The sequence below is a fragment of the Gavialis gangeticus genome, unplaced genomic scaffold, assembly GCF_001723915.1.
Source record: "Gavialis gangeticus isolate Ggan-Ray unplaced genomic scaffold, GavGan_comp1, whole genome shotgun sequence".
NCBI lineage: Eukaryota > Metazoa > Chordata > Crocodylia > Gavialidae > Gavialis > Gavialis gangeticus.
The window spans coordinates 98,354,886-98,365,597 of NW_017729025.1; the positions used below are offsets into that span (position 1 = coordinate 98,354,886).

General features: G+C 42.9%; 1 protein-coding gene across 1 annotated transcript in view; it reads left to right on the forward strand.

Annotated features, from left to right (window-relative positions):
• Positions 1-10,712, forward strand: part of CKAP5 (cytoskeleton associated protein 5) — a 127,217-nt gene that overhangs the window by 97,035 nt on the left and 19,470 nt on the right. Inside the window, 8 exon segments of the mRNA XM_019519953.1 lie at positions 1,429-1,557; positions 2,223-2,417; positions 4,154-4,289; positions 5,099-5,187; positions 6,638-6,763; positions 7,797-7,946; positions 8,366-8,569; positions 8,824-8,959. Of these exon segments, the coding sequence (XP_019375498.1) occupies positions 1,429-1,557; positions 2,223-2,417; positions 4,154-4,289; positions 5,099-5,187; positions 6,638-6,763; positions 7,797-7,946; positions 8,366-8,569; positions 8,824-8,959 (1,165 nt within the window).

Sequence of the window (10,712 nt, forward strand, 5' to 3'; positions counted from 1 at the left end):
CCCCCCCCCCCCCCCGGGGTTTGCATTACTGACTTGATGGGCAAGATTTAGAAATGTGCATCAGTGCTGAGAAAATGGTAGTGGTGCACTTTTGAACTAAAATGAATTGAAGGTGTGTTAGTTCAAAAGTGCACCGCTACCATTTTCTGTGTGCTGACATGCGTTTTGCCATTTATACAAACGTATGCGATGCAGCACTGGGTGTCTCGGCTCATATGATCTGCTGACTTGATGAACTGAGTCTGCTCCAACGTGCTGGGTTTCTGGCGTGTCAGAACAGACAAAAGTACGTGTAGAAATGCCATGTGAGCCCAACCTGAAGAGAGGACTGTGGTGTTTTTGTTGTTTTTGTTTTTGCCCTGGGAGAGGTGACTTCTAGTCAACTTGGGACTTAAGTGGGTTGCAGTTAGCTAGGGAACCATGGAAATGGTTCTACTGAAAAACATAATGGCTTCTTTTGCTTTGGCGTTAGAGTAAGCAGTTACGTTCTTACGTTCCATAGATAAGTGCCATACTAAGTCAAACCAATGTCCATCTAGCCCAGTATCCTGTCTCTGTCAGTTGTAGTAGTAAATAGTTTAGAGGGATAACACCTTACAGTCAGTGGAATTATTGGATATCAGTGTGGAGCTTGCAAATTATTGCCCTACTTCAGAGTCCTCTGCTCTTATGGACTTTGAATTGCAAGGGAAGTAAAGGAGTGTCATGGTTACTCCACCTTTTTTGTTTCCTCCTGAAGGCATAAGGAAGCTCTGGGTGTGTAGGTAATCCCAGTGGATGCTGCTAGCTAACGCAATCTATTCTCTCACACATGGGGTTCATGTGTATGTACAATGCAAGTATATTTACACTGCAGTTTTAAACCTGGCATTTCCTTAAGCAGTGGTTCTTTCTGTCTGGTTTGTCCCTAAAAATTATACTAGTGGCTTTAGGGAAAGCAGCAGTATTGGGTTATGCTGGAAGTAATGAATAGGATATTGCTCCCCTGATACCTGCTTTGGATCAATTCACGTCCTAAACTGATTCTGTAACCCGCTTGTCTCCTGATTATTGCCTTGGTTTCACAATTTGCTAAACTTTTTAAACTTTCGTGTAAAGTATTAACCCTGTTTTTTTTAACCATCTTGTAAACAGACAAAACACTTTGAGAAGCTTCTAGTCTTTTTCTGAGAGTGGTGAATTACTATGTTAAACAAAAATTAAGTCCAAGTCATTGTGTATATTTCTGAAACTTCTTCATGTCTCATACCATCACAAACGGTAGTTCACTCTCAAACTTAGTACAGCAGTATACAAAAATGGGATCTGGAGATCTTGGTACAGAAGGATTTTCCTTCTGCTTGAATGGATGATCACAGAAATTCCCTTACTTGGATATTCTGAACCCTCTGTAGGATTATCCTTTTTAAATCTTGGTTCTTGCTGCAGAACAATGTCCGTGCTACTGCACTAGCAACTGTGAATGCATGGGCAGAACAGACTGGCATGAAAGAGTGGTTGGAAGGAGAGGACTTGTCAGAGGAGCTCAAAAAGGAGAATCCTTTCTTAAGACAAGAGGTAAAGACTTGTAGTATACATTGAGTTGTTTGTTATGCCTTTGAACTGCGTTTTAGCCGCAGTAAACAGTTCCAAAAATAATGGGGATAAGATGAGGCGGACTGCAATAATATACCAGGGCCACCATAAGGGTAAAAAATGTGTAATGCAATTTCAGTACTGAAACTGACAAACATGACAAGGAGTAATAAGCAGCACTCTATGCTTGTATTGAAATTTAAACAAAACTTTAAAAAAGGCAAACCAAAAATGAATGACTCTGCCTGTTGCCCAAATGCTGGATAAGAGCAGGACTGAGGTTCTGGGATGTTACTGGAACTGAGTGCTGACCAAAAGTAATATGTACTTTGAAATGCTGGTCACAGTTTTGCACATGAAATACAGTCTGTGAATTCTGAAAGTCTAGCCTGGGGATGAAACCTTTCAATTAGAATCAAGTCAGCTGCATATTGAAGCCTTGTTGCCTCTGTGAATTGCACTTTCAGATTCAAGAAGACGCAGGTGATTTCAGGTGCCCGGTTTGAGCGAGGCATGTTCTGGACTATGAGGGCAGATGCAAGAAATGTTGCTCCTATTAAGCCTGCTGATGACACATCCCCACTTAAATATTCCAGACAACAGCAACAATATTAAAAGAGTAAAGCTTTATCTGTGCTTTCTTCCAGCTTCTGGGATGGCTGGCTGAAAAGTTACCTACCCTCCGTTCAGTTCCTTCTGACCTGCTTTTATGCGTGCCTCATCTGTATTCCTGTCTAGAGGATCGCAATGGGGATGTGCGTAAAAAGGCCCAGGATGCCCTGCCATTCTTTATGATGCATCTTGGTTTTGAGAAGATGGCTAAAGCCACTGGCAAGCTGAAGGTATTGTGGTCTTTTAACTGGGGATGGCAGTGTGAGCTTGGATGAGAGTGGATGTAAATTGTAATATATAGTGAATGTAATTTTGGTAAACAGGTCATAAGATCAATTTATTAGAACTACATAAACTTGCAGATATACCTGGTGATTCTGTAGGTGTGAAATGCCTTATTTGTTTTCTCTGTGGATATGGCCAAAACAGATTGTAAAGCATCATGACCCTGGTTTCCTGTCCCCATGCAGATTTTTCTTTTTTATTATTTATTTTTTAAGTTGATATCCACTTGTTCTGTCTGTCCACACACCTCCTTGCTCTTTTCCTTTATTCCAAGGTTACTGTCTGTAGGACTAGGGTACTGCTGACATGTGATAGGAATACTGAGGTACCAGAGATCTAGGCCAGGCTTAACTGATGAACTCTTACTTCTCTTAAAATTTACATCTCATAAACAAATATTTCTAATTCTCATCTCCACCTGCACACTTTAAACTCTCAAGCACTGCAAAGCCTTCAAACTGTATTGGTGCAACCTGCTTGGTATCCTGAACTCCTGTAGTCCCTTACGGATTATACTATTTTGAGGCCTTTTCATGACACCTTCAGGAAGGTCTCATCTATCGCTGTCAAGTCTTGATACTGAAGGGCAGGAGCCTCCCAGAGGCAAGGCTGAAAGGGACTTCCCAAGGGCATCTAATCCAACTCCCTGCCTCTGAGAGGCTTAAAAATACACTAACACATATAGCAGAAAGAGGGGGAGGGGCAACCAACAAAGCCCAGAAGCATAGGAAATACCCATGGTAGAGCATAGGCTTAGCTACACCTATATTATCCCCAACCAGTGGCTGTCCAGCCTCTTCTTGAACACCTCCAGTGATGGAGAATCCACAACTTTACTAGGCAGTCTATTCCACTGTCTCACTGTTCTTCTACACCATAGTTTTTCAACCTGTGGTACATGTACCCCTGGGGGTATGCGAGACACAGGCAGGGGGGTACTTGGGTACCTCAGCATTCTCTCTTGCCCTCTTTTCCTCTCTCGTCCCTTCCTCCTCTCAAAACTATGGTAAAAAATTTGGTGTGTCGCACATTGCACGGTGCTTTAAATTCCCCAGTAATAATTTGGTGTTCAGCTCTCCTAGTTTTGGTCAACATCACCTCTAGCCCAGGTACATACTTGAGTTGTGCACCCCGGTATAAAAGGTGGCAACCCTACTCGCACTAGCTCAGACATCTGTCATGTCACAGCCTTATATACACAGCCCATCTTCCAACATATGGAACATATTAGTCTGTAAATATAAAATCCCCTGGAAAATTGAGTGTTGGGGTACTTATTAAAATTTTAATAAGTTGGGGGGTTCTTGCTACTTAAAAGGTTGAGAAACACACTGTTCTACACATCCTTGCTCACAGTTGAACAAATGTCTCCCTAGTGCTTTGGAGCTAGCAACCAAATGATCCTTTAGGGACCTTGAATTCTAAAAACATCTTCTCTGGCTACAGGTTTTACTCTTCATAGTCTCATATAAATTTCTTTTTTAACTTGACACACTATGTAACATTCCAAATATGTTGTAACTACATTCATAGGAATTGCCCCTGTATCTCAAACCAGGTATCTAGAAAGCTCTGTCCTTCAGACAAAGCTTCTTTCTGCTTAGCCTCTTTTGTGATGCACCTTTAATATGCATCTATTTAATTTCTGTTTATAGCTTATGTTACATTGGTTTCTCTCTAGCCAACTTCCAAAGACCAGGTCCTGGCCATGCTTGAGAAAGCCAAAGCCAACATGCCAGCCAAACCAGCTGCTCCTGCTAAGGCATCTTCCAGGATGGCAGGAGGAGCAGCACCAGCCAAATTCCAGTCTACATCAGGTAATCTCCAGGCCACCTAATAGTGGAAAAAGTAAGGGGAGGAAGAGATTCTCTGGAAAAGACTGACTTGAGCCTCAGCCTTTCCCTTCAGCACTCAGTCACGCAAACTTGAAAACCCAGTCTTTGTAAGTTGCTGGTACTTTTCGGGAAAGCCTTTGCTTGCATAGTGTGAGGACTAGGATAGCAGTTGTTCTCAATTTTTTTTTTAACTTGAGGCACCTTTCATTGGACTCCAGACACTTTCTTGGCCTTGGGCTTTTTCTGCATGAGGATGCTGAAGCCAATATGCATGAATTAAAATGAACTAGTTACATGCACTAAGCCTCCATGTGCTCAATCTCCATTCAGAATTAAATTGGCTTTAATTTGAATTGGCTAATTTGCTTTAGGAAAAATCAGATTATGTCACTTTCGTTCTGAATTAGTGTTCACATGGAGGCTTAATTCTGCCAACAGAAAGAAACCATCCCTGTTCTGACAAAGCTTGCCCTTTAAGAACAGCAGCATACTAATAGTGAGGAAGAAGGAAAATCAACGTGTAACCCTTTATTTTACTGGTTGTTCAGATATGAGAGATTTCTTTCTTAATAGTGATGGACTTTGCAAAGACTTAGCTTTTAATTCACGGATAAACAAGCTCCCTGTTGAGTCTAAAATCCCCCATTTTGTAACTTTAAAGGGATTTGTTATCTTAGTAAGCAGCTTTACCTTCTCTGCAGTGAGACTGGAAAATCTGAGGTGAACTCGGTGTAAATTTATGGAAGGGCTCATTCTTTGTAAAATATTTGAAATACTCTCTTGTTCCCAAGCACCCACTGACGATTCAGGGTCCAGCACCATGGAGTATAAGCCTGACCCAAAAAAGGCCAAAGCAGGAGGAGCTGCCTCTAAAGCCAAGGTATGGGGATTCCAAGCACATAATTAATAACTACTAATGAATTATTCTTGTGGATTTTTAGCTTTCCAACAAACCCTGTAATATGCAGTGCTTTTACAAGAAGGGTCTGTGTCAGGTTATCAGGGCTTTTAAACCAAAGGAGTCTTTTCAGATCTGTTCTCTAGATGTGCTTTTATAATTGTTTTTGTTCTTGTCAGCACAGCCACAGCTGTACTAGAAGCTTGCTGCGGCTGAACCTGCCTGTCTTCAAGTCTGCTTGGCTGCTTTATCTTGTTATAGATTTAGATGTTAAAATCTGTAGTAAGTATCTAGCTGCAAAGTTGTTTTTTTAGCTTGGAACAGTAACTGAATCCATAGCAGAGAGATGGTCCACAAAGCCTAATGGCCCTTTGGGCTAGCATAGTACAGGAATAGCATTTTCATAGCTAACAGCACACACAAAGGTGTGAAACTAGCACCACATCTGGCTGCCTTGGACTCCCCAACCTAAATGGCCAGGTACCTGTTTACTGCAAAGATAAGTGGGAGTTTTGTGGTGGTGTTTTTTATTTGTCATGGGTCCAGAGCAGGATTTGAACTTGCACCTCTGGAACTGTAGCGTGATGCTTCAGCCAGCAACTTACCATGCTGCCACTGCATCATTTGGTCAACTGTGACATTGGAAGTGGAAATCCTTCTCTCCAGGGCAGTATGTGAAGGGAATGCTAAGGAGTGCAATGGTAGCCTCAGCTGGCTGTACTTGAGTTGTGGCATTCACTTTGTTCTCTTATTGATAGTATATCATAGTTCATTGTTTTGCTGTTGTGTGGGGCAGAAATTGAAAGTGCTGTTCTGCTTGGAAGTAAAACAGTTGACTGTTCAGAGATTTTTGTGAGGGTGCCTTTGTAAATGTTCGTGTTTCAGATGAATTATTTCATCTAAACTCTTAAGCTAGAATGTTCTTCCTGAGCATGCAGTGGGCTTGGTGGGGCCTTAATGGAGTGATTTAGAGATAAGTATTAAGAACTGTCCAACCACAAAGCCTTTTCTGTGGCCTGTTGCAGCAATCTGATGGTAATAACAGTATGTCCAAGGGCAATACGAGCCTATCCAAGGCTAATACAAGCCCCACCAAAGGCAGTTCCAGTCTGACAAAGAACAGAGCCATCAAACAGGTACCAAATTGGGTTTAGACATCTGTGGGTAACTTGTGCACTGGTCAACTCTGAAATGTCCTGTGTCACAAGAGGCTACTGCACACACTTTATAGTGGGTTTTGCTTCCACTTGCAGCAGAGCATTTACCTCAAGATTCTAACAAACATAGTTTTCCAGCTTCTGCCTGGGTCTCATACACTTGTCCAGCATGATGGTGTGGTAATGTTCGGTGCTTGGAATGGGATCACTTGGAGTGATGGTGTGTATATGGATTTTGTGGTACCTGTATCCTCAGTACTCTTTTTGTTTTTCAGGGTATCCAAGGGAAGAAAGTACCAAGCAAACCTAACCTGAAGGAAGATGAAGACAAATCTGGTCCTATTTTTATCATCGTCCCAAATGGGAAAGAGCAGAGGATGAGAGATGAGAAAGGATTGAAGGTGAGGAAGAGCTTGAGCATGCTTTCTTTTTAGCACATTGAATTCTGTAAGCAAGCACTTGCTCACAGGTAAGAGATCTTAGCATCCTACTTAGGGAGATGAGTAGCAGTCCTCACCTAAAGAGCAGACATCCAACTGAAAGGCTGCTTATGGAGCACAGAAGTTTTTAGATGATATAAGAAAACCATGAACTTTCAGTCTAATTAAAGAGTGCCCCAAGATTTGAACCAGACACTAAAGCACAAAAGACTGCTAAGATATGACTGATGGACATGAGTCCTACTCTGCAAGCATGATAATTCAGTCACTAAGTATGAACTTTTAGAAAAGGATTAGGTTTTGTTATTTTTATCAACCCCTGTTGCTAAAATCCACTCGTTGGAAAAATGCTAGTGATCATTATATGGGCATCAATCATCATCAGGGAACCTAAGTGGCACATTGAACTGGCTGAAAGATAATTTCCTGAACTAGGAAAATCTTGCTTTGTTAGAGTACTACCAAATGCTGTGGAGAAGCATGCCTGCTTCCATTCTTATGGCTATACTAGCCAATTGCCCGTCAAGAATGATGAGGGGTGGGGGAGGGAAGGGGGCTGGGATGGAGTGCCGCCACTTAACGTCCCATGCTGCTGCTGTTCTGCCTCTTGCAGGGAGTGGGGCAGGGAAGCCAAGACCAGTGCTGCTGGCCCCGGCTACCCCACCCCCTGTCTGGTCCTCGACGTGGCTTTGGAATCATGGCGGCGCTCCCCCATGCTTGGAGCACTCTGTTTCCGTCAGTCAATCGGAGTGTGAATAAAGTGTTGCGGACAGACAGACAGATGTAGGCTTTTATAGTGTTAGAATTTAAAGCAGTGTTGTATATCTGTGCTCTTTTGGTGTTGGGATAGAGTTTACTGTTTTATATTATTAAAAAACAGCAGACTTGCAGGTTTATTCTTTCATGTCAGCTTGGTAAAAAGCAGTGAATTACTTGCTTTGAGTTCTGAGTGCTTTGTTTTTTGGGATTTGTTTGTTTGTTTGTTTTTTTCTAGGTGTTGAAATGGAACTTCACTACTCCCCGTGATGAATATATTGAGCAGCTAAAGACTCAGATGTCCAGCTGTGTTGCCAGATGGCTACAGGATGAGATGTTTCATGCAGACTTTCAGCACCACAACAAGGCATTAACTGTTATGATCGAGGTGAGTAATGGACCTGTGATAGGAGCCAGTAAAATGTTGAGTGTTCTGTGCCACAGAAGCACTGCCTCAGTTGTGTTAAGTAGTGCTTAAAGAGTCGGGAGTAGGTTAAGAAGTTTCATTGTGTTTTAGCTTGCTTTACTGAGAAAATTAAACCCAAATGACCATGTTCAGAAGGACCACAACTTAATATAGTCAGTTTTTGGTGGGGAGGGAGCTGTGAAGTGTATATGCAGTTGATGTGTCTCAGGCCTAAAACAAGAATTTTAGACTTGTATTAGCAGAAAATAACATATAAATATGTACTACACTACTAGATGCAGCTTTTATATATGCTTTGTCATTTCTTCAGGCCATATATTTCAGTGTACACAGACTGATGTGTGGGGTTTTTTTTCACCTCCCTCTTCCCTCCTTTCAAGCACTTGGAGAGTGAAAAAGATGGAATTATTAGCTGCCTGGATCTAATTTTGAAGTGGCTTACACTGCGCTTCTTTGAAACCAACACAAGTGTTCTGATGAAGGCCCTTGAATACCTTAAATTGCTTTTTACCTTGCTGAGCCAGGAGGAGTACCACCTTACTGAGAACGAAGCATCCTCTTTCATCCCATATCTTATTTTGAAGGTATGATATACTAATGGAAATGGGCATTACAGTTTTGCTTATGGATGCCACCAGGGCACAAATAAATGCTGTAGTTACTCAGTTCACTCTAATACTTTGCATAGTTGCCTTTCCAAGGTCCTTGTCCTGAGTGTTTACATTTTTTTGAAGGTTGAGCCAGGTTTGTCTGGTATTGTGTAGACACGTGGCAAAGTGCAGTGGGCAATGTGGAGTGCTTAAAAATTGGTCCTGTGATTTGCTTCTCCTTCACCCAGGTTGGGGAACCAAAAGATGTTGTTCGCAAGGATGTGCGTGCCATTCTGAACAGGATGTGCCTCATTTATCCAGCCAGCAAAATGTTCACTTTCCTTATGGAGGGGACAAAGTCCAAAAACTCCAAACAGCGGGCAGGTGAGGAATAGCACTGTGGACTGGGATCTTTGGGGTAGAATCAGACAAACGGGTTCTAAGATTTGCCTACAAATGCCATTTCCCTTGAATGCATAACTCTCTTCTAGGGGGCAAGAAGGGATGTTAAAAAAAACCGAACAAAAAAAACCTTGTTCAGATTCTTTTTGGTATTACTACAGAAAAGTTTTAAGGAATACGTTGTAAGCTGCCCATCATGATGGTTCCATTCTAATCATTAGAAGGTCTGTGTCTTACCAAGCTAGGAGCCTGCTCGGTGCCAAAGGACTTTAGAGAATTTAGTTTTGCCCGAGTGACTTATGTCAACCAATTGGGAACTATTAATAGTCTAGTCTTGAAAGGGAAACCAAGGTCTTCATGGTGTGTAGCCCCTCCCTGTTTCTACATGACTTGCCTCTAACAGTTTCCTAGGTGTCTGGGGGACCCTTTTTTTTTTTAAGTCAAAATATTAGATGGAACATTAGTTCTTTGCCCCAAACAACATGATACTCACAAGTGACTGAACTGTGCAGAACTTGGACTTCTTTCCACAATGGCCTATTCCTGCCCTGTCCTGTTAATCTGTCTGATCATTGCATTTTATAATTAAACATTGCATCATTGAAGTAATTATCCAACATGCTTATCTCTTGCAATGGAAAATATTGGGTGGTGGGCAGTGGTGTGACTTGGTAACAGATTAAAAGGTTGTCCCCCTTTCTTCCTCCCTGAGTCTTCTCAGTCCCTACCCACTGTAACAGCCCCTAACCCCTGTTACTGGAAGTGAGTAAGGTCAGGTAAGTGGAAGGGGGTGAAGCATAGGGTCATAATCCTGGCTTCTGATAAGGAGTCTCAGACTTGACTGAAGAGAAGCTCTTCAAGGAATTACACAGAGTTAAGTAGGTTATTATACAGTTCATGTTGCTGTTTAACTAGAGGGTTGGGAGTGGCCATAGGGGGCACATCCAGATGAGTACACATGTGCATTTTCCATGGGGACAAGTAGCAGCAGCACATTGCCACAGCTGGGCCCCAGGAAGCTATCTGGCAGCAGGGAGCCTAACCAGCAGTTGGAGTATGGCTCCAGCTAGTCAGGCTCCAGTTTCAGGCAGCACATGCTGTCACCACATGCACCACCTTGCTTTTTTCTAGTGCGGGGTTTGTTTGGTGTTTTTACACCAGGATCTCCCAGAGTCAAAAGTACCCCCAAAAAACAAACCCTGTGCTGCTACACCTGCAACTCCACCCTAGAGTTCTAAAGGAATTGGCCGAGGTCATTGCAGGACCCCTGGCACGGCTTCATGAGCACTCGTGGTGCTCTGGAGTGGTGCCGGAGGACTGGAAGAGGGCCAACGTGGTTCCCATCTTCAAAAAAGGGAGGAAGGAGGACTTGGGAAACTATAGGCCAGTTAGTCTTACCTCGATCCTAGGCAAGCTGTTCGAGAAAATGATTCTGGTGCACATTCAGGAGGGGCCAGCAGGGGACTGCATGCTTAGGGGCAACCAACATGGGTTCATCAGTGGCAGGTTCTGTCAGACCAACTTGGTGGCCTTTTACGATCAGATCACCAGATCATTAGATGCAGGGGTAGCAGTGGACATAGTCTTCCTGGACTTCCGGAAGGCTTTTGACACTGCCTCTCACCCCGTTCTCGTTAAACTGGGAGGCTGTGGTGTAGACACCCACACAGTCAAATGGGTCGCCAGCTGGCTGGAGGGCCGCACCCAGAGGGTGGTAGTGGATGGGTCCTTCTCA